At 51.3% G+C, this 24,003-nt stretch overlaps 2 protein-coding genes across 9 annotated transcripts in view; both read left to right on the top strand.

Moving 5' to 3' along the window:
* Window positions 1-3,362, top strand: part of NUP93 (nucleoporin 93) — a 102,952-nt gene extending 99,590 nt beyond the window's left edge. For 7 of the 8 annotated variants that reach the window (XM_019935787.3, XM_019935788.3, XM_033844618.2 and 4 more), the window contains one exon: window positions 358-2,402. In XM_019935787.3, the coding sequence (XP_019791346.2) occupies window positions 358-621 (264 nt within the window). In that variant the 3' untranslated portion in view covers window positions 622-2,402. Of the gene's footprint in view, window positions 1-357; window positions 2,403-3,085 lie in introns of those variants that run through there. The other variant, XM_019935789.3, reaches the window with a different exon arrangement.
* A 16,117-nt stretch (window positions 3,363-19,479) lies between these two features.
* Window positions 19,480-24,003, top strand: part of SLC12A3 (solute carrier family 12 member 3) — a 36,972-nt gene continuing 32,448 nt past the window's right edge. The window contains exons 1-6 of the mRNA XM_033845122.1: window positions 19,480-19,948; window positions 20,385-20,531; window positions 22,029-22,104; window positions 22,824-22,919; window positions 23,236-23,375; window positions 23,768-23,878. Of these exons, the coding sequence (XP_033701013.1) occupies window positions 19,667-19,948; window positions 20,385-20,531; window positions 22,029-22,104; window positions 22,824-22,919; window positions 23,236-23,375; window positions 23,768-23,878 (852 nt within the window). The 5' untranslated portion in view covers window positions 19,480-19,666. The remainder of the gene's footprint in view (window positions 19,949-20,384; window positions 20,532-22,028; window positions 22,105-22,823; window positions 22,920-23,235; window positions 23,376-23,767; window positions 23,879-24,003) is intronic.

Below are 24,003 nucleotides of genomic sequence, written 5' to 3'. Positions count from 1 at the left end.
TGTATGCGTCCCTGCCTGCTGACATTCAAATGCAGGCTTTTGCTAATCACTCTTGCTGGCCAGACGTAGTGGGCATGCGTTTTGCTCACTGCCCCTGCCTAGGAGGACTGGCATAAACAAGGGATCAGAAGAGTGACCTACCTGACCTTCTGAGTAGCATTGCCTGAGCTTTGCTTTCACGCTTGACATTTCAATGCCATCAGCTCCTTTTTGGTGGCTGTGTGGCGCTCCACCTGGCAGCTGTGGAGATGTGATGTGACCAGGCCTTCCTGGAGCACTGCTCCCCCCTCCCCCAACCTGTGGTTGGCCCCAGGGCTTGGTTCTTTCTCCTTACTTCATGTGTGTCCCTCTGTGCAGGTCAGGCACAACCTCTCAGAAGTGCTGCTCGCCACCATGAACATCTTATTCACACAGTTTAAGAGGCTCAAGGGGACAAGTCCATCATCGGCATCCAGGCCCCAGCGAGTCATCGAGGACCGTGATTCTGTAAGATCCCAGCCAGATGGTTGGCCAGAGCCATCGCTGAGAACCACCTTTCTGGTTTGCTGTCCATTGCACCTCATGAGACCACTGCTCATGACCCTAAATTGCTCGTTTCTTTACTACCTGGCAGCTGGGTAAAGTTTGTGTCGGGGGCTCCCGGAAGAAATCGAACATTAATGGGGTTGCTACTCTTCTCAAGCTAAAAAACAAAGATGTGCTAAGTCAGCGAATATCACCTTTTAAAAAATCAAAATGCTAATTTATACTGATTCCACAAGAATTCCAGCCCTTTTTTTAAAAATATTTTTTTATTTTAAATATTTTTAAATAGAAGGTCATTTTATGAGTCTCAGTTCAGCACTTTCATGAAAACCATACTTACTTTTGGTCAACAATTTGATGCAAACCTTGTTTCTGCTGTCATCTCACAGTGACTCCAGAGAGGTACCTAGGACAGTCGTTATCCCCATTTTACAGTTGAGGGATCTGAGGCCTGGGTCAGGAGGTGTCTTGCTTTTGTGGGCCCCTCAGGTGGTAGGTGAAGGAGCCACGTCTGGAAGCCGGGTCTGTCTGATACCAAGGCCAGTGCCCTTTCCATTGCCTGTGGGGCCTCCGGCATTGCTTGGGTCACGCAGAGTCCAGGTAGATAGAACCCTGGGATTCCAACAGTGCATGGTGTACAGTTGATTTGACAAAAGAGGAAAGAAATGTGTTTGACCCAATTAAACCATTAATTCCGTCGCGCAATGGATAGCGCATTGGACTTCCAATTAAACCATTAAAACAGGCAGTGTTTTAGAATTACCTTTTCCTTAACATTTCCACTTAATGTTTGGTGAGTCTCTCAGTATGGTGTACAACAGCCATACCTGATTTGGCAATCAAGAAACTAGAGCCTTGAAAATCTATCTCCCGCCTCCATGGATATCTGAGGGCTCTCTCTGCTATGACCCCTACAGGCATTGTCACTGTCAGAACCTCTGCCTCGTGAGTGACGGTGGGAATTTTCACCTTTAGCAGCATACATAGCAGTGCTCAGAAGTGGTCCTCTGACGTGGTAGGCCCATCCGTGTGTGCATCAGAGGCAGCTGCAGGTCTGCCATCTGCCCTTGGACAGGCAAGAGCCTACATAGGAGATGTGCCAGCAGTGGGCTCGCTGTGCTGGGGCCTTGGCAGCAGTGCTGTTGTGAATACAACTACTGAAGTGGTGGGCGTTTCTGATACTCTCTGTACTGCTTACAGGTCAGAGCAGGGCTTGCTCACAGAGAGCAGAGCTGGTGGCCTGGCAGGTCCATTTTCCACATCTGAAGGGAACTGATTTAAGACTAGCTGGAGTCACACGCTGTGTGTTTTAGTCTCTCTTTTTTAGGCACTTAGTTTTTACATATGATGGATAAAGCCATTCTCCTGTCTTCCTTTTACCCACCGCTCTCCTTTGTAATGAAAGGAAGGGATGGGTGGAGTCGAGGAAAGACTTATGTGTAAAAGCTGCCTGCCCAAGAATTGGCCTCATGGTTTAAGCTGCAGTGTTGCCAGGGAGTGGATGGGTCGCTTGGCCTGCATACCCCTAGAGCTTACGTAAAGTAGCTGCAAGTTAGGCAGGAGAACCCATGCACATTTTTGCACTTTTAAAGAAAATCTGATGGATACTCTCATCATAAAGTAAATTTCTTTTGGTTTGGACATTAATTAGGACCTTTACTTGCCAATTTACTTCACATATCAGGTAAAAGGCACCTACCTTTCAGTTTTCTTCTTGAATGGTCCTTAAGAAGCCTAGTAAGTGACCCTTGAATTTTTCTTAAAAATCTCATTACTGATCCAAAAGATGCGTGTAGACCCTCCTTTTCTATTCCAGATATGGTTTCCTTTCCTGCTGGTATAAGCATCCAACACACCTCAATGTGGGGCAACCTGAAGCTGTTCTCTTACGTTTCTTTATTCAGTAATTTATCAGTTGGAAATTGGAGTGAAGGTTCCTATTTTTGTTGTTGGAAACACCTGAGTTTAAATCTTTTTCCTTCCTGGAGCAATCCAGGAATCTCATAAATATTGTTGCCTGAGAAAAGAGGACCAAGCACTTCTGTCAGGAAGGAAGGAATGTAAGGAGTGAAAGGAAGGAAAGGGGAAGATGCAGGAGAGGAAAGAGCTGGAATGGGCCTCACTTATGCACGACTGTTGCCTCTGGTAGTGCAGGTGCTTCACGAGGGTCCTAGAAAGAAACTTAGGACCCCATGGTAACAGTTGGACAGAAACCAGCCAGGAGAGAGAGAGAGGCTCAGAGAAGTAGAGCAGGCAATCTGAAGCACAGGGCCGTGTCAGCAGCTGGTCAGACGTGTCAGGTGAGGCAGCTTGCCCGGCACACCCGTCCATCTTTTGTTAAGCAGAAGGGCTTTGGAACTGAGGCCCCAGCAGCCGAGCTTTGCTAACTCTGCACCATGCTGGAGGAACATGATGGTGGAGGGTGAGACTGTCATCCACCCACCGGGAATCTGCCCTGACCCCAAGGGGTAGAAAATGGAAGGCCGGGGTGGTGGTTCTCAGGACAGTGCCCTGACCCAGAAGTTAACTGGATTTCTTCTCTTCTTCCCCTTTCTCTCAGCAACTCCGCAGCCAAGCCCGAGCCCTGATTACCTTTGCTGGGATGATACCCTACCGGACATCTGGGGACACCAACGCAAGGCTGGTGCAGATGGAGGTCCTCATGAATTAAGTGCGATGCTCCAAGGGGCTCCTGGGGCTGCTCGCTGTCAGTACCTCAGGCCTGTGGGCCTGCCAGGGTGGGGGGAGTTTCTGGTTTTGTTTCTGTTGTGTTAGTTTTGTTTTGTTTTTTTGTATTATGTATATTTGTCAACACCAATAAATTTCTTTGATTTGTATTTCTTTTCACATTCTTTTATTTTCATTGTTTTGTTTTGTTTTTCCTTTGAAATTTTGTTCAAATTTTTATTTGTGTGGGAGTAAATGTCTTCACTAGTGCTTGGGCCAGAAAAGTATAGGCTTATATAGGCATCTGTGATTTGGTTAAAGTTGACCTTAAATGATTAAAAATTCACCCAAAATGAGCAAGGAAATGAAGCCTTTGGGAGTTGCTTTTATTTAGATATAACATTCCCTGTAGCAGGGTCACAGTTTGCTTTTCACATTTTTATTTGAATGTGAAAGCCAGTCTCAGCCTTGGTAAGTTAAGATTTGTGTGTGAAATACCAAGCACTCCATGTCCTCTTCCCTCTTACCTCACCAAGGTGGGCCTTGGCGTCCGGGGGTCCAAGACCATCCTCCAAATTATTTGGTTTGCTGTTCTGTTGAAATCCCACTGGAGATGAAAACATAGGCCTAGGAAACGATAGCCTAGTAAATGAACCTTGCCGGGGTCTCAGCTGGAGCTCGAGGGAGGGCAAACCTGGGAGCCCTCTGTAGCTGCAGCACTGCGAGGCGACTGCTTGGCCTTGTGTGCTCTCCTCTTCAAGATGACTCCTAAGCCCCTCTTTTCCCTTCTCTGGTGCTTGGTTCTTCTGCTTGGACGGCTTCCCCTCTCCTTCCCTTTCCCACTCATGAAGCCAGTTGGCCGGGCCGGCTCATGGGTCTCATTACATTGGGCATCAGCACCGTGGATGTGTGGTCCCTGAGCAGAGGTTGTCCCCCATCATTGGCCCTGTTTCTCCCGAAGCCTTGGACTAAACTAGAGAGGACGTGAGGACGAGTGTTTGTTCCTGAATGGACCAGCTGGGGCTACGAGAAATTGGGTATGGTCGGCTCTACCGGTTTTATGGACTGCTCCTGAGGCGGGCTCTCCCAGGAGGATGTTAAGATCCCCAGAGTCTCCAAAGGTACTTTTTTGCTTCTAGGGAGGAAACTCTCTCTTGTCACAGGGCATGGTTACCCTCACAATCCTCTGGTTATAAAAATACTAATTGTTGGCCTTTCCTTGTAGTAAAGAGCTAATAGATAGATAATGGGGCCATCTGCTGTTCATCAGTTGGGTCCCCTTATATCTATCAAGGATGTAGCCTAAGGGGCTGTCTCCCTCCTCTAGTCCCATCTATTCGCCTTCGATTGGGCTTTACTAAGAAAGTCTCAGAACGCAAGCACGGCAGGGGACTTGATTTAGCAAGTTGTGCCCAATTTATATGTGTTGATTATATTTTAAACAAAGCAAACAATTTGCTTTAACAGTGCCTTAAAAAGAGTATTCTGAGGACTTTTCATAAAGTTTGATTTAGGGTTCTTTTCTTTTTTGATACTAGATCTTGTAGATAGAAATATAACAGTGTCATAAAGGAGAGAAGGCGCAAGGTGTTTAAATATGTATTTGCTCCCTGGCTCACCTCTTGTTCATCATTCTCATTGTGAGAATTAATTGTGAATTTGCCTTTCCTTGCATCATGCAGTTCTGCCAGCTCCAAATAGGAGAGCTGCACGTGAGCCCTGCAGAGGGGTATGAGGTCCTCTACCCTTGGACAGAAGGGAGAGGAAAGCTTCCCTGAAGGGGGTGCTGGGTGGAGTTGAGAGGAATGCAGTCCCTGGTTGGCATTTGAGAACTTGCGTAGCGAGAGACATTTATAGGAGAAATAAGGTAACTTGGTTCATACCAGAAGGGCTGGGCCAGGCTCATGGAGCAAACCCAGGGCTTGTCCTGTCGACGGATTCTGTGGTAAAGCAAGGCCTGCTGGGTGCAGAGATGCAGGAGACATGAGGCCAAGTTTAGAAGGCCACAGCATCTAACAGGTTCCCGTGTACTCATGGTTACAGCTTGTGGCCAGAAATCATGGTCCTGTGATAGATTATTAGGTTAAAAGTCATCCTTAGCTCACTCGGTCAGGGAGCTAAATCCTTTCCCTTGATACTGGTCCATGATTTCACCATTTACCCAGAGAAACTGAGAGAAAGTGGTCCTGGTAGTCTTTCATCTTCCCAGGATGAGATTCCAATCTTTCTAACAAAATCAAGGGTACTTGGAGGCTGACAGGGTCAGTGCCTGCCTCCGAGTGGCTCATAATAAACTCACTGAGACACTCAGAGGGATGTACTGACTTGATCTGAGTCCCTTTCAGAGGCCTAGGGATTTGATTACATGGACTCTGTTCCTTTGATTTTTTTTTTTTTTTTAAAACAACCGTGGCCGCCTAACTTCTAAGGGAAAACAAGTGGAACTAGTGAGCTCTCAGAGCGCGAATCCTTTGGTTTTATCACTCCTGAGCTGGATGCGTTCATCAAAGAGCAGGAGATGCCCACGCACACTGAAGCCAGAATGTAGGCCCTGCTCCTGCCCTCCAATAACTTACAGTCTAATTAGGGACTTGTAATGGCAGTAGAGCAGCCACTATTGTTATTCTTTTGATGAATCATTTAAATTCTAGGGTTTAGGTTACTTGAAGAACAGTACTATAGACTTTCCCACAGAATCCCGCACTTGCTGATATAGAGGGGGAAAAAATTGAGGAGCATTTACTCTTTGGATTCTCACCCCTGCCCGCTCTGTTTGAGTGAACTGTTTTGGCCAAAGCTTTAATACTTAATTTAACTATAACGTGCAGATGTGCCAACATCCTACTGCTTTACACTGATCCCCACAATCATTGTTTCTCCATTAGGCATCTGAACCTTTGTCTAGCTCATTAGGTAGTTCACATCACTGCCACATTTCCATTATGTCACTCAGAAAGTGACTCGGGCATGCCAAACGCTGAATAAAACCCCAAGCTGGGGCATTGTCCCAGGCCCACCAGAGTGCTGGCAGTCACCAGCCTGCCTGGACTCTCACTTAGCCTCAGTCAGTCATAGAGATTGACTGAGCCCTGTGTCCAGCAAATTGGGAGAAAACGTTATAAAATTCCTAATGGAGATGTGCACTTTATGGTATTGTTCAAGATGCTCATTTTATATCAGTAAAAAAAAGGCTTTTGTGCCTGCATTTCAGGAATATCAGGAGGAAGTCAGCAACTCATTAAGCGGAAATTGTGTAGCTCCCTGCAGGAAAATGAGGCTGTTTTGAGGTCCTGGATGGTCCCCTGTTCTTCATCCTTTGTAGGTTGAATTCAGAAGTCACCTATCTCCGGCCCATCTTTTGACAGCTTCATAGTATACTAGTATCCCTCACAGGACAGGGACAGGAGGGAAATAAATGTCTTGCCACTTGTTTCTAACTAAAAAGGATTGGTGGAAAAAAGCTTAAAACCACTAACTAAAATGTTTCCAAAATTATTTTCAAGTGATCAGTGCTTCTCCTTGCCTTGTTATACATGTAACTGTTGTGACTGGCTATAGCTCAGGGAGGGCCTGCCTAAACAGGCCTGTGTGTTGATGTGTCAGCCTAAGTTCAGTTCAGCAGTTACAGTCCTGCATGTGCTGGGCTGTGCTAGGTAGCTGGGGATAGCCAGGTCATCAAGTCCCCATCCCAGAGTTGTTCAGATGTCTAAGTGGGCTCTTTCTTTCCTTTTTCTGCCAGGATCATCTAAGTGGAAATACTGTTGGTTATAAGTGGCTAACCCAGGAAGGGAGGAAAATTCTTTGTCCTAATCTCGATTTTTGAAATAGCTTCCGTGTGCCCTCTCCTAGGTATTTAGCCCACGATGGCTCACTCAGCAAAGGTTTGAATGAGCAGATTCTTTGCTTCAGCCTCCTGTGCCAGCCCCCTCCCCACGTCCTCTGTACCAGCTCCACATGCCTGGATTCAGACTTAGGGGCCTTTAACAGGCATTCAGTCTGAAAGAAGGTAAAGGGGAGTGTCTCCTGGGGTTAGATAAAACAGGGCTGATCCTTCAAAGAAGGAAACTTGCAGAGCTGCACAGTCTGTAGGGAAACATTGAGAAGAAGGGGTGGACATTTGATTTACTGTTAACAATGATAAAGGCCAGACCTTTAAAAAAATAAATAAAAGGTTGAGGGGCTGGCAGAAGCCCAGCATTGCATATTGGCATACTCTATATGCCCTGTTGCCTTTGCCCTTGGGGTCCTTGAGAATCTGTTTCTTAGGATGGAGAGGGCAAAAGAGTTTGCCTCAGACAGTAGCTTCTGTTTGAACAGGAAAGAGGGGAGCCCGTGATCCCAGAGGCGACTTCTAACAGAGAAACAGACATACTGTAGCCTCTTGGCTGGCCGCAGCAGAGCTGACCTAGGCAGGCTCTCAGGTGGCATCCAGGGCTGGCACGGCCTGCAGCTAAGGCCCCTTCATCTGCCCCGGATTTAGCAAATAAAAGTACAGGACACCTGGTTAAATTTGAATTTCAGATAAACAGTGAATAAGTTCTTAGTATAAGTTTGTCCCAGTTTTTTCTGACTGCCTTATTCAGGCTGGCCTCTGCTGGCATCTGCTGCGTAGAGGCTTCCAGGCTTGGTACAGGCTGCCAGTAGCTCTCCAGCTACATTGGATTACCCTGATTTGTTGCACTGTTTGTGCCTCTGTCGGCAGCGGAAATGACAGTGAGATATGAAGTCACTGGAGAGAGGGCAGTAAGGGGAATTCAGTTCTGAAGAGCCAGGCAGGCTGACTGAGTTGCATGAGTGTGGGCCCCCATTGACCTCAGCTGCTAGCTTCTACTGGGTATTTTTCCGTCAGGAATTTCAAATGTGTATCTTATAAAAAGAGCAAGGAAGCAAAGTACAGCCTTTTCTCACTTGATCAGTAACTTTGATTAGAGATGTGGGAGGGGAGAATTCTTTGCTTTGTTTGGTTGACTGATTATTTTCCTTTCATCTTTGCTTTGCTGACGTTGTCGCTCTGTGTGCTATTTGTGGGGAGAAGGGGCAGGGTGGGAGAGAGTCGGTATATGTTTTCTCACGTTCCTTCCTGTACAGTAACTTCTGCATTTACTCTGTTTAGGATGGTTCCTTCACCACCACCCCTGTCCGTAGCCAGTAAATTTCCGGAATGTTCTCCCTAAGTGTCATGTGCCCCTTTGTTCAGTCCTTCAGTGGAGCAGAAACCTCTCTCAGGCCTCCTTTCCTGGGAATGTCCTTAACTGAGGCACAGCCTGGGGCTCCTTGGAAGGCAGCAGAAGTGCCTCTTCCCAGCCTCTGGGGGTGACTGGGACTGGCCCCTTCTCCACTCCCTGCAAGGAAGGCTAAGGCCTGCCGAGCCCCTGGGTCCTCGAAGTCCCCACAGGTTTCTGTAAGTACAGGACTCCCATCCCAGCTCCGAAGTCTTGCTCTCCCCTCACCAGCCTCAGAGTTCAGTCCCCTGGCTAGGGATCTGAGGGAGGTCGGTCTGGCTGGAGGTGTGGTGGGACAATAGATCCAGAGTATTTTGATGGTGACCCAGCATGTGGCATACATTCTGGGGCTAGGAGCTGTTGGAGCTCTGTGACCATTGACACTGGGCTCTCAGTGGAAAGCATTTTAAATGGGGGTCAATAGCCAGTTATTGGCCTTGGGAAGGGGATGCAAGATTGTTTCAATGGTGGGAGAGACTTGGGCCTGGTCACAGGACAGTTGTCCCCTGCTCTCTTGGGCAGTATCTGGGCAGGGTCTGGGGTTTGGGCTTCTGCCTGGGGATGTGCAAATGGCTGAGGAGGTAGGGGGTCTTCATTTCTCTCCACCTGGGAGACCTGGCCCTAACGAAGAGACAGGCTCTAGCTGCCTGGTGGCAGGATACTCTTTCCTTGAAGGAGCCACATGGAAGAGCTTCAGCCCATTCCCTTTGCCTGGGGGCCCTCAGCTTGTTTTGGCCCCTGCGACCTATGTGAGGCCACTTCCTGATGAATCACCTGGAAATCTGGGCCTCAGACAAGTGCCCATGTAGGGCCCACCCCATGTAGGGCTTGGTCTCTTCCACGCTCTGCAGCACCTCCTGGAGCAGGGGCTGGCAAGAGCCGGTGGCTGGAGAGGGGAATCTGTCAAGGGGCTGGGGGCAGGTGGAGAGCTGGCTGCTGCAGTAAAGCGTAGCCCCGTTTACCCAGATCTCAGAGCTAGAAGCTTTTCAGCGGAGTCCTAGTTAAAACCTTTAAAATGCCACCCACGAGGAAAGAGGACAAGGTTAGGGCCACTGGTCACCCCAAATGAGGGGTGCTTTAGCCATTCCCTTGGAACAGCCAGATTTCCATAGAAGCCCCGGGAAGCACACAGCCACAGAGAAGTATGAGGACTGATGGTGGGCAGTGAGGCCCCAGAGCCCAGGAGAGCTGCATGCCGGCGGTGCTGTTGCTGGGGTAAGACATTTTCCTCAGGGAGGTCGGCTGGAGAGCCCCTCTGCCCAGTTGCTGCAAATGCCTCCCCCCAAACAGTGCCGGCCCAGAGGCATCACCTTCACCACCCGGCTGACCCTCTTGCACTCAGAGTGGGTCCCTGGGTGAGCTTTCATACTGGTCAGCCACACACATCAGCTGGCTTGTATTTTTAGGAAAATTAAACCAAACCCAAAAGGGCATTTTGATTCCCTAAATATGAATGTTTGGGATGTGGCCCTCTGGTGGCTGGCAGCGATTATTAGCTTTAGAAAGCACAAAAGGCCTAAGAAAGATTTCGAGACTTCTTTTTTTTTTTTTGCGGTATGTGGGCCTCTCCTGTTGCGGAGCGCAGGCTCCGGACGCGCAGGCTCAGCGGCCATGGCTCACGGGCCCAGCCAGTCCGCGGCATGTGGGATCTTCCCGGACCGCGGCACGAACCCGTGTCCCCTGCATCGGCAGGCGGACTCTCAACCACTGCACCATCAGGGAAGCCCCATTCGAGACTTCTTTGAAAACTAAATTCTGAAAGGAAAGAGCTCAGCAACAGTGGGGGTCGGGGGGAGGAAAAGGAAATGAATATTGAGGGGCCAGCCCAAGACTGAAGGCTCTCCAAGCACAGAGCCCTGAATGGAACAAGCGCACCAGGCCTCAGGGCCTGGCATTTTCAAGAGACGCCACAAGCCTTGGAGCTGGTCTGAAAGTTGGGCTAAAATCACTATTTCACCATCTGGTAATCATGTGACTGAGGGCAAGTCGTTTGACTGCTTAGAACTAGATTGCTCAGATGTAAAGCAGGGATACCAATCATATTCCATCAGGCTAATGGGAATATGAGGTTAATTTATAGAAATCACCTACCTATTGCCTGACATACTGTGGGCCCTCAATAAAGGTTAATTTTGGCCACCCTACTCCCAGCGTTGTTTAGATGGGTCTCTAGGGCTATAGGTATGTCCTCTACCATTTGGCTTCTGCACTTCACAACAGGTTTTTCACATGGGTGCAGGGTGGACTCAATTACCCCCACCCCAGGGATGGCAATCTTTTTGTTTTTTGCAAGAGACAAATTTAGTTTAAAATTAGTAAGCCAAAAATTTGCTACAAGGGGACCAACGTTGGCATGTCAAGTTCAAGTTGTGATTCCTGTTGATTCAGTGACCGCTGATTGAAGAATGCAGTTCAACAAATGTTTGAGCATCTATCCTGTGCCAGGCATTGTTCTAGGACACAGTGGTGAAATGAATTGACATCCCTGCCTTCAAGAAGCTTACCTTTTACTGAGGTGAGACCAACAGCAAAAGGCTTCTTCCTAGGTGAGACCGAGTTGCATTTCCTGCTTTTGTAAGCTCATGGTGTGGTGTGGTAGGCGGGGAGAAGAGATAAGCAGGTGTGTGCGTGCGCACAGACACTATAATAAAATAGGAAGCCTTAGGAAATGTCACAAGGAAGGGCTAGATAAAGAAGATCAGATTTCCTGTGGCTGGGGGATGCAGGAGCCATCTGCACTTGACCAGGATCCAGACCGCAGAGGGGTGGGTGGGGTGGGGGGCCAGCGTGGTTTGGGTGTGGCCACCCAGCCATCCCAGAATGATACAGTGAGCTCCACTCCAGCTCCCCACTAGACCCCAGCAGTCTCATGCAGCTGTTAATCTCTCCTATGACCTTGAAGCTGGGGAAACAGCAGGACTCAGGTGAGTTGAGGGGCCTTGGAACCAGGTGGAGAACTGCCGGAGGTCACAGGCCTCATGTGCAGCCCTTCCTGGCTGAGCAGAAACCTGATTGTGGGGCATCCACCTTGTCCAAGAGGTGAGTATGTGGGGTTTGCACCTGGGGTGTGTGGTCCATCAGGCAGAGTGATGAGGGGTGGTCTCATTTGGGGACACACACTTGTCTTACAAATCAATAACTGTAAAGCTGTCTGTTGGCCTTAGGCAGTGAATTCAAGCAAAGGGCTGATAACCTGCTTATATATTCATGAGTCTACCCAGGATAAAAGAGCTCTTTAAAATCCTTTTACAACATGAAAGATTATTTTTAAGAACCCTAAATCAGCATTACCTTTATCAAGAAAAGCCAGATTTTGTGCTGTGCACAGCCTTAATCAACACATCTTTCTCAAGCTTATAGCCCCAGCTCTGCCATTCTCAACCCTGGATAGCGATTAGGATCACCTGGGGAGCTCTTAAAACTACTGGCTTCCAAGCCCCTGCCCCCTGAGTTTCTGACTTAATTGGTCTGGAGAGGGGCCTAGGCGCTGACTGGTTTTTTAAAGTTCCCCAGGTGATTTTCATGTCCTGGGTCAAGAACAGGGTCAAGACCATTGTTCTGAAGAAGAAGGGAGTGAAGTAGGCCCCTCTAAATGTGGACTCCCCCCACCTTCCTCAACGGGGACTTTCAATAAATCATAGATTGTCAGAGATACACTAAATAGGAAGATGAAAATTCTAACTAGTTAGGGCCCATTGGGTCAACTTGCCCATTGTGTACCCACCAAGGTCAAAGCTAGTTGTCTAGGATGGTTTTTGATGTTGATGGTTAATCAGTAAAGATGACACCAGTTGAAATGCATTACTGAGGGGGCGGGGGGGGGGGTGGCAGGGACCGCAGTGTCCATTTCCCAGGAAATCACAAGTGAATGACCATCTGACAACTCTGGCCGAATCCCTGGGCCCTCATCAGAGGTGTTCTTTCCTAGTGTCCACCTGCCCCCAGCCTTCCCGCATCCACCTTTGGCAGGTACAGGCCTTGCCGGGCTTGTCCTGAGCCTCTCCAGCACTCAGTGCTGCTGCTAACGAAGCTTGCTGGGAGTGAGGACTCGATTCCCGCTCCACGTGAAGCCCCTCGGACTTCCTGCTGTAGGGCTCCATACCCTGGGGACTCGCACCCAGCCAGAGGGACCGCGTCTGGAGGGCAGACTCCCTTTGGATCCAGCCCCTTCCCCACTTTAGCACAAATGCATTCCGGATGGCAAGTGTCATCTTGCAGCTGAACCCTTGGTGACCACCGGCAGAAGATCGTTTGGGATATATATTAAGGAGGTCAGTAGCTTATTTCAAGTGTCTGGTAAAGGGGCAACAAGATGATGGGGGAGACCCTCTCTCTGGGCTTCTGGGATCCTCTGGACATTTGCCCTGTCGAAGCCCAAGTTGTGATGAATGCAAATGACCAAACCCAACTCCCTTTGGGTTTCCACCTTCTGATCCCAAGCAACCCTTCCCCGCGACTCCTCCTAATGCCCTAACTTTTTTGTTTGTTTGTTAATAAATTTTAGTGCCTGCCCTTACCAAAAAGCATTGCCTTAAATAGTCAAGAATGAGTTGGTTTCTTCCCCCACCCCCACCTTTCTTTTCTGGTAGCTAAAGAGCTGGGGGAAGGGTGGGGGGCGGAATACACACACACACACACACACACACACACACACACACACACACACATATTTGCAGAGCAATATTAATGTCCTCTGAAATGCTTCTTTCACAAGTTCCCTCTCTCGATCATCAAAACACTCATTGAGAAGAATTATCCATTTGGCAGATGATGAAACTAAGGCACACAGGCCTGAGGTCATGAGGTAGGTGGTGCAGAGCCAGGTCCAGGCCTCCTTTGACTCTTATCCTTCCCACTCCCTCCATGTGTCTAGGGCTGGACCCAATTTGGGCGATGGGGTGGGGGAAGCTGAGCTTTTAAAGCAGTTCCTTTATTCTAGGTCCCCTGGCCCCAGCTCCAGTATCAGGTCAGAGGCTCCTGAGCTCCAAAAGCTGCCATTAAGGAGTATTCTGATTAGGAATGCACTGTGGAGTTCAAAATCGAGCAGAATGACCATGTTTTTCCTCTATTTTTTTCAAGAAAGACAAAAAGGTTTACAGGAAAGTTAGAAAAACTGAAGGTGTATTTAAAAGTGAAAAGCTGGGGCTAGGAGAAACAATGGGTTTGGCTCCTTGGTCTCTTGGAGAGCACATAGGCTGAGTCATCAGGGGGAAGAGCACATGGTCATGCCTGTGACTATAGGACCGAATTTCTGTTAGAATCACTGCTTCAGTTTGTGTTGATGCAGCAGGAATGAGCTCAAGCCACCCTTGTTTTGGGATCTTTTCCAAGTTTGGGTGGAGGGGTCAAGGGTTGATGGAGATTTATTTTCTTTATGAGAAGAGGAAGAGGGGGAAAAAAAGTGAAATCTCTTTTTATCAGATAGTGACTACTGATTATAATTCTACTTTTTGCCTTGGCTGCCAGGAAGCTCCAAGCTAACACATGGCACTCTCCTGCCTTAAATGTTTGCTTATCTCTTTTTGCCGTTATTCTAACTGTGCTACTTCATACATCCCACTCCATCATTACCCCAGCCAGAGGAAGTCATCCCTTCTCTGAACCCATGTAGCATTTTATCAGGGATTTCTGCCTTTGGGCCTTGGGTTGTGGCTGTTGTGGTCGTTACCTCCTCTGAGGAACTATATGCTACTTGAGGACACTGTGCCCTGTCCTTCTGTGTATCCTCCAAAACAGCCAGGCTGTGTCTAATACATTATTAATACCTACAATTACTGTGGAATGAATGTTGGCTAAAAAGACTTTTTTAAAAAAGCAAGTCTAACCGTGAAGAAAAAGGAACCAGGAGTTGTTCCTTTAACAATGAAAATATCTTAATCATCAAACATGTTTCCCTTTTGCTTTAGCTGCCAGTAGCTTCAAGGTACTTCAGTGTTCAACTGCTGTAACACTGTCCGGAGAGAAGGACCAGGATTGCAATAGACACACTTATGTGGTTTGCAAGGCTCAAGAGAAATCTCAGTTTTCTTGGTCCTGATTGCTTGCAGAGGTTGCAGTCAGCCTCTGGCTTCCCAGACCTCTCCAGTGCCAGACACCTCCATTGTTGCCCTTCCCCCTACACTGTATACAGGGTTTTGTGTCTGCTCCCCACTTCCTCACTACCATCAAGTCTGTGCGCCCCCCCTGTGGGCAGGGACCCAGCCTCCATCATTTGCAGCCCTGGGCCTCTGCATGGTGCTGGCCCAGGGCAGCCATCGGTCGGGGAGGATGTTTGCCCAGGCTTGTCATCACTGCCTCAAACCCTCGGAGCCACATCCAGAGGAGGAAGCTCGCCGAGTTCTGGTATCGTTGCTGCAGCTGGTGTTGTGAATCAGGCCGACGAGCAGCGCATCCTCTTACCCGGCTATTTCACGACACCAGGGTTGCATCATACCCATCCTCTCCAGGCGAGCCTCGTGGGACCGGGGCGGATGTGGACGTGGGGTTGGGGCGGGGGTTGGTGTGGGGGTGGGCAGTCTGCGTGTGAAAGATTGTTCTCTTTAGCCCACTGGGTCTCAGCCTGACTGCCCAGTTCCACCTGGGGAGATTTCTAAGAATACTGATGCCGGCCCCTCACCCCCTTTTCGGCCCCAGGCCCATAGCATCTCCAGTGGGGGAGTCAGCATTTGTCAGAGGCCCCAGTGAGATGGTTGAGTGTTGTGTGCAGTCAGGGATGAGCCCGAGGGCTCAGAGCTGTGCAGTTGTCTGTTCTGCCTGACTGTCACCAGAGCCCCTCCTGGCCCTCCCTGGCCCTGTTCTTTTTTCCTGGCACTGCTCACCACCCCACTATGCTCCCCACCAGCTTTCCAGAAACAGATGAGATCTGATCCCCCAGGACAAAGGCCAGTCTCCTACCCTGGCATTCAAGGCCCTCCTTGCCAGGTGTCCCTACTCAAAAATGACACCACATTTCCCCCATAGAGTCCTCCCTGTTCCCCTCTTCTCTCCAACTCCTGTCCTACATGAATCCGTGTGCTGGTTCTATCGGCTCTGCCTTCAGAATATATCTCAACTCCCAACACTTCTCACCACCCTGCCATCCACATCTACTCCCCGGCCCGGCCACCACCTTCATGCACCCACAGTGGCCCCACTAGTCGTGCTTTGCCCTTGCCTCCCTCCATCCAATCTCCACACAATGACCAAAGTGAACTTTGAAAAATATAAATCTGACCATCATATAATAGAACGTGCAACTTCTAACCCTGGCTTATAAGGCCTGGTGTCCCCCCTTCCATGTCTCAAACCCATCTCCTCAGTCCCTTGGCTCCTGCCATCCTGGCCTCCTTGCCATCTTGAATCCCCAGCCACACTCCTACCCCAGAGCCTTTGCACATGCTCTCTCCTCTTTCTGGAACCCCTGTGCTCACACCTGCTCACTTATGGGTGTCTCCTCCTTATTGTTGGATCTCAGCTCAAAATTCTCATTCTCAGAGAGGCCTAAATGCTCCTCCTTTAAAAAAAAAAAAAAAAGCGTTGTTTTCTTCATAGCACTTATCACTGAATGTACCATGATGATTGCTTGTTTACTGCTTGTCTGTCTCTTCCACTAGAATGTGAGCTCCAGGAGGGCAGGGCCTTTGTCTTGTTCCCCGTGGTGCCTTCCTTACCTAGCACAGGGTATGGTATGCAGTAGGCACTCAATAAATGCGAGTGACTGAAGAAACAATCAGACCACTTTCAGCCTCATCTCCCACCATTTCTTCCCTCCCCCGCCCACCATGGCACTGTGAGCTCCAGTCCCACCACCTGGTCCCTCCCACTGACCGCGCCTTCCCAAGCCCCCATGACCCAGAACCCCCTCCATCCTTGCCTACGTCTCCCCTCGAGGCTCCCCCTCCTCCAGGGCAGCCTCCCTCCTCTGCTAGCCAGTTGCTGCGATCTCCTTGCTGGTTAGTCTGCCAGGCTAGGCTGTGAGTTCCAGTCCTGGTGCATAAAGGCTTAGGTGCCTCAGTGGCTGTGAAGACAGCAGGCCCTTCTGTCCTCACCATTTCAGCCCCCTGTGCCTGGGGTTTTCCCTTCCAGGGAGTTTCCTGAGTCTTTCTGTTCCTTTAATACCCCATTCTTCCTCCTCCGAGATCCGGGAGAGTCCAGGGGCCCTAAGTCACCCAGCCAGGGGCCCTTGAGTGAGTGAGAGCCAGCCTGATGTAGGTGTCATTTCCATTTGGCTTTTAAGTGGTGGCAGAGGGGGCTGAGGGAACGACTTGCTCAGAGCCCTGGAGAAACTGACAACTGAGACGGGAGCCTGACAGCCCCTGAGGCCAAATCCCAGGGTTTCACTCAGGGTTCCTCCAACTTCCACTCCTGGTCTCAGACCTGACAGGCTCTGGGCAACCTGGCAGCTGAAGCCCTGGAAGGCAGGAGTCGTGTGTGACCCACATGGTGCTCCCATCAAGAAGAGTGCCTCTGTGAGCATTTCTCAAAGGGATGGACTTCCATCCAAGGGCAGGAAGCCCCTTTCTTTGGCGTCTGTGCTTTGGGACAAGGAGTTCCAACAGTCCCTTCAACTGTCCTATTGATAAGCCTTTTGAGGGGTCCTGCTTAAATCCCCCCACCCAGAGACATACAGGTATGGGGGGCACAGGAAAGGCTTCTCGAAAAAGCAAATGCTCCCCTCCAGGGCTGGAAGGGACCTTGGAGCTGACCCAGGCCTGGGAATTGTAGAGGGGGAGGAAGTGGCTTGCTCAAGGTCATCCAGCAAAGCTGTGGGCCCTCATTCTGCCGGGGCCCCAGTGCTGCTGGAAACCAGCCTTGGTCCCTCTGACCACTTCCTCGCCTGAGATCTTAATCACGAACTTTCCACAGCTGCTCCGGGTACAGGGTATGTAGGGACAGCATAAGGGGGTGTTGGGCAGCTGTGATTTTCACCAGTCAAGTGGCAGTTAAAGATGGAGAGGGCGATAAGGTCTGTAAGCTCTACCCTGAGGCCCCGTGGGAGGGAAGGAGTAATTGGCAGATGGGGCAGGGCGCTGCAGAGAAGGCGGAAAACTGACCACAGCTGTGGTCCTGGCCCTGGAGTCCTCACCTTGGAGCCTTCCCCCGTGCTGGCAGCTGGCTTGGGACTGGGGACACCCTCCTACAGAAGCCTCTCTGAGGAGGGGCCAGACGTCCTGGAGAGGGAGTAGGCGAGTCTGGGGGTCTGGGGAGCCCCGAGAAGAGTCTTTTAAAGAATTGAACACATAGTAAATATATCAACTTTGCAAAACAGTGCACAGTGATCATAATCTTTGGGGTTTATCATCGAGGACCAGCCGTCCTCAGCTCACCTCTGTGCCTGGTTGAGCTGGGAGGACCCCGAGGACCTACCCTTTGTCCCCATCCCCACCCCCGGGGTAGTTCTGTCAGCCAAGGGTTTCTGTGGCAGCCTCTCTTTGGTTCTGGCTTCCCTTCGTTACTCATTCAACAAGCGTTTAATGAGGACCTGCTCTGTGCTGTTCTAACTGCTTGGGAATGTCAGTGAACAAGATGGGCCCAGATCCCTGCCCCCGTGGACTGGTCTTCTAGCAAGTTGGATGAACTTTATGCCCCCCTTTCCAGGAAAATGCACTTAGGTATGAAAACTTGTCTACAAATTTGTGGGGCTCCTGGACCCCAATTGAAGCACTTCATCTTAGAGGGGTGATTCCCTAACGCAGGTTGCTACCCTAACACAGTCTGAGCATTTCCTCCTGTCCTGGGCCCCTCTGAACCAGGAGTGAGGGGGCAGCAGAAGCCAGCCAGGCCCCCCGCAAGTTCTCAGTCCACTGGTGCTGACTTGCTGATGGACGTCATGGAGCCCCGGGGGGCTCTGAGCATCTCAGAGCTGGTCTCTGGGGACGTAGGTGAGCTTTGAGAGCCCAGCTCAGGTCTGAGAGGCAGGGCAGGGAGATAGAGAAAGTGTGTCCCTCAGGAGGAGGGCCAGAGCCTGGGCATAAGCCAAGCTTAGAGGCCTGTGGCTGGTGGTGGCCTTGAGGCCTCCATCCATCCCCTGCCTTCAGAAGAGCAGCTTGTCCTCCCAGACTCCGGTCAGGGGTCTGTCCTGTCCCTGGTTGTCCCCACCCTGACCCTCCTCCATGTGCATCTCTCCCATCGCTGCCCTCTTCACACAGCAGGGCTGGTCTCTTTCCAGGTCCGTTTCCCCCACTAACTCAGCAGCCCTGTGAACGTAGGCCTGTGCCCGCCGTCTGTGTTCCTGCCTCCTGTCTCCACCCATGACATGGTTGATGGTCAATAAGGTTTGTTAGTTGAACGGCTGAAAGATGCAAAACGCAGCAGGGATAACAAAGAGATGAGTGGTTTTCCTGTGAGCTTTAGGCCACCCACCCCCAGGAAGCAGACTCTGAGACAAAGGTGAGCCTGCAGGGCACTCACCAGTAGAGCTCTTGGGGTCAGTACCTCTGGCGAGAAGAGAAGGAAGCAGGACGGGACAGAGGGAGGAGTGGGCTGCTGTGTAGACAAAGCCTCAGCTGACCCTGGGGACTTCTGGAGGTGGGGTGGCTCCTCAGATCTGGGGGCAGGGCATCAGGCCTTTGCATCCCGCACCTATCATTGGATGAGAGCTCCATGGGGACCTCAGCCGTAGGCAAGGCCATTGCCATAGGAGCTGACACTGAGACCCCTCGCAGCAGCTGGGGGTTGTGCTTCTTTTCTGGTGGCACATCAGGTGGCCACCACACTACCTCTCTCATAGTAAGAGAGACTAACCTTTTATATATGTGTGTGTGTGTGTGTATCTTTTTAAATGTCATACCGTTCATCTATTCGAACATACTAAATAAACAAAATATAAAACTAAATACCATATACTGAAACAAGAGGTTTTTGAACCTGCGTGGAGTGGGTCCTCAGGCCATCAGGCTGTCTCTGGGGACCCTCGTAGGGTCCCTAAGGATCCTCTTGGTGAACACTCCTTCCTAGGGTCCGGCTGCTGATGTCCACTGCCCCCAAACTCAGAAGAGCCTCTCTAGGACGCAGGGGCTGGGCATGCCCCCCTTCTCTGCTGACCCAGCCCCGGCTCCCAGTCCAAGGCCATGTTGCTATCTCCAAGATCAGATGGTGGGTAGGACAGCATCAGGCACGTGCTCTGCCTCCCACCCTGTCCAGGGACCTTGCTCGCCAGCTGTGGGCGGTTTGGGCCAACCTCTCCGCCTCCTCCCTGCTGTGGCCCCAGCCTATAAAGCCACCCTGCGTGTCCCCGCCGACCCTGACCCCCTCCCCCGACTCCCAGAGCCACAATGGCAGAGCTGCCAGTGTCGGAGATGCCCAGGGACCATGCTCTGTGCAGTGGGCGCTTCACCATCAGCACGTTGCTGGGGGGCGATGAGCCACCCCCACCGGCCGCCTATGAGAGCAGCCACCCCAGCCACCTGACCCACGGCAGCACCTTCTACATGCGCACCTTTGGCTACAACACTATCGATGTGGTGCCTGCCTACGAGCACTATGCCAACAGCACCCTGCCCGGCGAGCCCCGAAAGGCCCGGCCCACGCTGGCCGACCTGCACTCCTTCCTCAAGGTAAACACCGTCCCAGAGGAGTGGCCCTTCCTGCTGTGTGACCTTGGCCAGTTACCTAACCTCTCTGAGCCTTGGCTCTGTCATCTGTGTCATGGGGACAAACAGGTGTCTTCCTCATGGGTTGAGAGGCCCACATGGAATGCGGGTATGGGAGCTGTAAAGCTCTGGGCACATGTAATATTCATTGCCCAGTCATTGGCAACCCAGTCAAGCAATCTAGGGTTGCCCAGAGAGGTAATGAGCTCCCAGTCAGTGGAAGTTTACAGAGTTTACACTCACCTAAAGGAGATGGGAAGAGGAGGGTAAGAAAGGTCTGCAGCAGAGACGGGGCTTGCTGGTTTGCTACTTGGGAGGCTGGACGGTGGAGGGTGGGGAGGCGGGGGAGCTGGATTGTCATGACCCCTGCCTGCCTGACCCACGGTCTCTGCGCTCCCAGCAGGAAGGCAGCCACCTGCATGCCCTGGCCTTTGACAGCCGGCCCAGCCATGAGATGACCGATGGGCTGGTGGAGGATGAGGCAGGTACCAACGGCGAGAAGAACCCTGAGGAGCCTGTGCGCTTTGGCTGGGTCAAGGGGGTGATGGTGAGTGGGGCGTGGATGGGATGTTCAGGGATGGGGGTAGGGTGACAGAGCTCCATTCAGGCTCAGCTTGGACTCTCGGGCCTTAGTAGTCAAGGCAGACCCAAGACTCAGCCCGGGCCTCAGTTTCCCCTTCTGCCTAGTGACCTCAAATTTTCTCTGCTTTTGTACTTCCTGATCTCCGTTTACCTCCCAGACTGAGACCTAACCCTGGGGAAGATCTCTGTTTGTCTGCTCAGTCATCATGTGACCTTAGACAAGTTACTTAACCTGTCTATGCCTCACTTTCATCGTCTATGAAATGATGAGCATTCAATGAATTAATAGATGTAAAGCGCTTGGATGAATGCCCACCTTGGAGTTGAGAGAAACTGTGTTTCCCCAAAGAGCCACCAGAGGGCAGTACTAAACACAAATCCACAACATTGTTTTCTCATTCTCCACGATGGGAAGGAGAAGGTTTGCTGTTTTAGACCCCAAGATAGCAAACAATCTAATGTACTTGGCTTTGGAAGACATTATGGCACTTTACAGAGGGGATCGCATGAGATCGAGGAGAAAGCTTCCCGCTCTGGGAGGCAGGAAGCCTGGGTTCTGACCTTAACTCTGCCAACTGCCTGCTTGGCTGTGCCTCTTTCTCCATCTGAACAGTCAACCCCCCTCTAGCTCCAGAGGCCCCGGAGTCTGGGTCTCCCTCCCTCACTGTGGTGGCCAGAGCCTGGTGTGGGCCCATTCAGTACCTCAGAGCATATGGAGGGCCTTCGAAATTTCCCAGGCCTAAAATTTTGAATCACTATGTTATATACCTGAAGCTAATATAATATTGTAAATCAACTATACCTCAATTTTTTAAAATAAATTACATTCAAAAAAATTTTAAAGGCTTAAAAAAAAAAAAGAAAAAGAAAAGAGAAAGAAAAAAGAAATCCCCCTGGGCTTGTAAATGCCACATGTCCCCCACCCCAAGACGTGGCTGGGGCCAAAGACCACACCAGCCCCTCCCACATGGGATTCCAGCCTCAGCTGTGGCGTCTGGCTTTGCTTTAAATTCGGAAGCTGAAGTCAAAGCCACCTGAGCCCTGATTTCTGCTTGTATGTAGGGCATTGGCTCAGCTGGCATTTGCTGAGTTCCCCCTGAATGCCAGGCTCTGGGCCAACAGCTGGCCACTGGGCCATGAATGGGGCTGGCAGACACAGGACCCTGGGCTTGGAGCAGGGTGAGGGGTGATAATGCTTGCTGCCCATCCTCAGGCCTCGATGGAAGGAGGATAGGAGAGTGGTGGGAGGGACAGGTGGGTCTCTGGGTACCCCTCCCCTCCCTGCCCCACAGAACCAGAGAGGCACTGAAGTGGGCACCCACTAAAGTGGGTGAAGCAAGGAAAGAACCCAGGTGTCCCCTAGGTGCCCGATGCCATGCCAAGACTGGGGACAGGGACTTATGTGCTTGGCCTTGGGGTACTCAGCCCCCCCAGGTGGCCTCTGACCCCCCTCTCCTCCCAGATCCGTTGCATGCTCAATATCTGGGGTGTGATCCTCTATCTGCGGCTCCCCTGGATTACCGCCCAGGCAGGCATTGGTGAGTGCTGCCTCTGGGGGGCAGGGGGAAGGTGCGCCCGGGTCCTGGTCCTCCCAGGCTCCACGGGAGCAATCTTGAACTTGGGTTACAGAGCCCACGGGTTACAGAGGTCAGGGCAGTGTGGCCAAGGAGCACTGGACGTGGAGTCAGCAGGCCTGGGGGCTCTCCCTGGCTCAGTTTGCCCTCAGTAAGTCCCTTAACCTCTTGGAGCCAAGTTTCTTCTGCAGAGCATCTGGGTTAAGAACTCACACTGTGGACAGACCAGCTGCTAGCTCTGTACCATGCTGTGTGACCTTGGACAAGTTTTTAACCTCTCTGAGCTTTGGTTTCCTCATCAGTTAAATGGGGGCAATAACTGTCCCCACCTCACAGATCTATCGTGGGGTTCCTCTGATGCACATAAAACAGCACAGGGTTTGGCACCCAGAGGTGCTCATCAAGTGGTAACTATTACTTTATTTTATTATTAAGAGAGGATACCTACCCTTCCATACGTAATGATTCTTTACACGTTGGCTTATCAGCTCCCTGGCTATTTAGAATACACCAGGAGGTAGACAGAGACCCATTTTTCAGATGAGAAAAGTGAGGCTCAGAGAAGGAAAGTGACTTAGGTCATGTGGTGAATCAGTTGGCTGATTCAGGCTCCTCAAATGGCTCCTTCTGAGAAATGCCCTGACTGAGTTTTGGGGCGATCACCTCCCCGCCCACCCCCACAGTCCTGACCTGGATCATCATCCTGCTCTCGGTCACGGTGACCTCCATCACGGGCCTCTCCATCTCGGCCATCTCCACCAACGGCAAGGTCAAGTCAGGTGGGCCCCTCCCCAGCCCCAAGGTCCTCCTCGTGTAGGTCCCCGAGTATTCACCCCGAGAACAGGTCTCTGAACCACTCCCTACCCTCCACCCCCACCCAGACAGGGACACCCCAGGCTGCCCCTGTTGATTCCAGATGTAGGCTTCGGGCAGGCTCTCCACACCTATGTGATGGGATGGCCTTGGTTGCCTCCTGCTCCATGAACCCCCTGGGCCCCATGCTCACCCCCTCCCAGCCTCAGCTCTGCCTGCCCCAAGTCCACCCCAGCCAGGTGACTCCTCTGGTTTCATGGCTCCTGGCTCTGTCCCCAATAGGTGGCACCTACTTCCTCATCTCCCGGAGTCTTGGCCCAGAGCTAGGGGGCTCCATCGGCCTCATCTTTGCCTTCGCCAACGCTGTGGGTGTGGCCATGCACACTGTGGGCTTCGCAGAGACCGTGCAAGACTTGCTCCAGGTGAGGTAGGGGCTGGACCCCGGGCAGACAGAGCCCCGGCCGCCTGCCACATTCTCCTCCACACCTTCTGGGCCGGGCCTTCCTGCCCCTCTACCCAATTTGGCCTTTAGGGACCAAAGCCACAGTCCGATCATTGTGGGTGACTCTGATGATCTCTTCAAATAAAGACCGTCCCCAGAAGTCTCCTTCAGGGTTGCGTGTTGCCCTTAGGGCCAAATTGTCCAGACCCATGCAGTAGCTGCTTTGGAGGACTTGTGGGCAGGGGAGGAGTTTGAGTTTGTGTTTTCCTATGAGAGGGCAACCATAAATGAGGTAAATCACGGTGCAGGAGCCTGGGGGGTGGGGTGGGCTGTTCAGAGGCAGCACGCAGCCTAGCCTGTCACCTCCCCCAGGAGTACGGCTCGCCCATCGTGGACCCCACCAACGACATCCGCATCGTTGGCGTGGTCACCGTCACTGTGCTGCTGGCCATCTCCCTGGCTGGCATGGAGTGGGAGTCCAAGGTAAGGACAGGATGTTGGGGAGGGATGTGGGCACGGTTGAGTGCGGAAGCGGGAATCGCGGGACCTGGTCCCAGTCTTGGTTCTGCCTCTTGTGTGTGTCAGATGAGCTTTAAGTTCTGCTGCTG

Source organism: Tursiops truncatus, chromosome 19, assembly GCF_011762595.2.
Source record: "Tursiops truncatus isolate mTurTru1 chromosome 19, mTurTru1.mat.Y, whole genome shotgun sequence".
Taxonomy (NCBI): domain Eukaryota; kingdom Metazoa; phylum Chordata; class Mammalia; order Artiodactyla; family Delphinidae; genus Tursiops; species Tursiops truncatus.
This window is presented reverse-complemented; position numbering and strand designations above follow the sequence as displayed.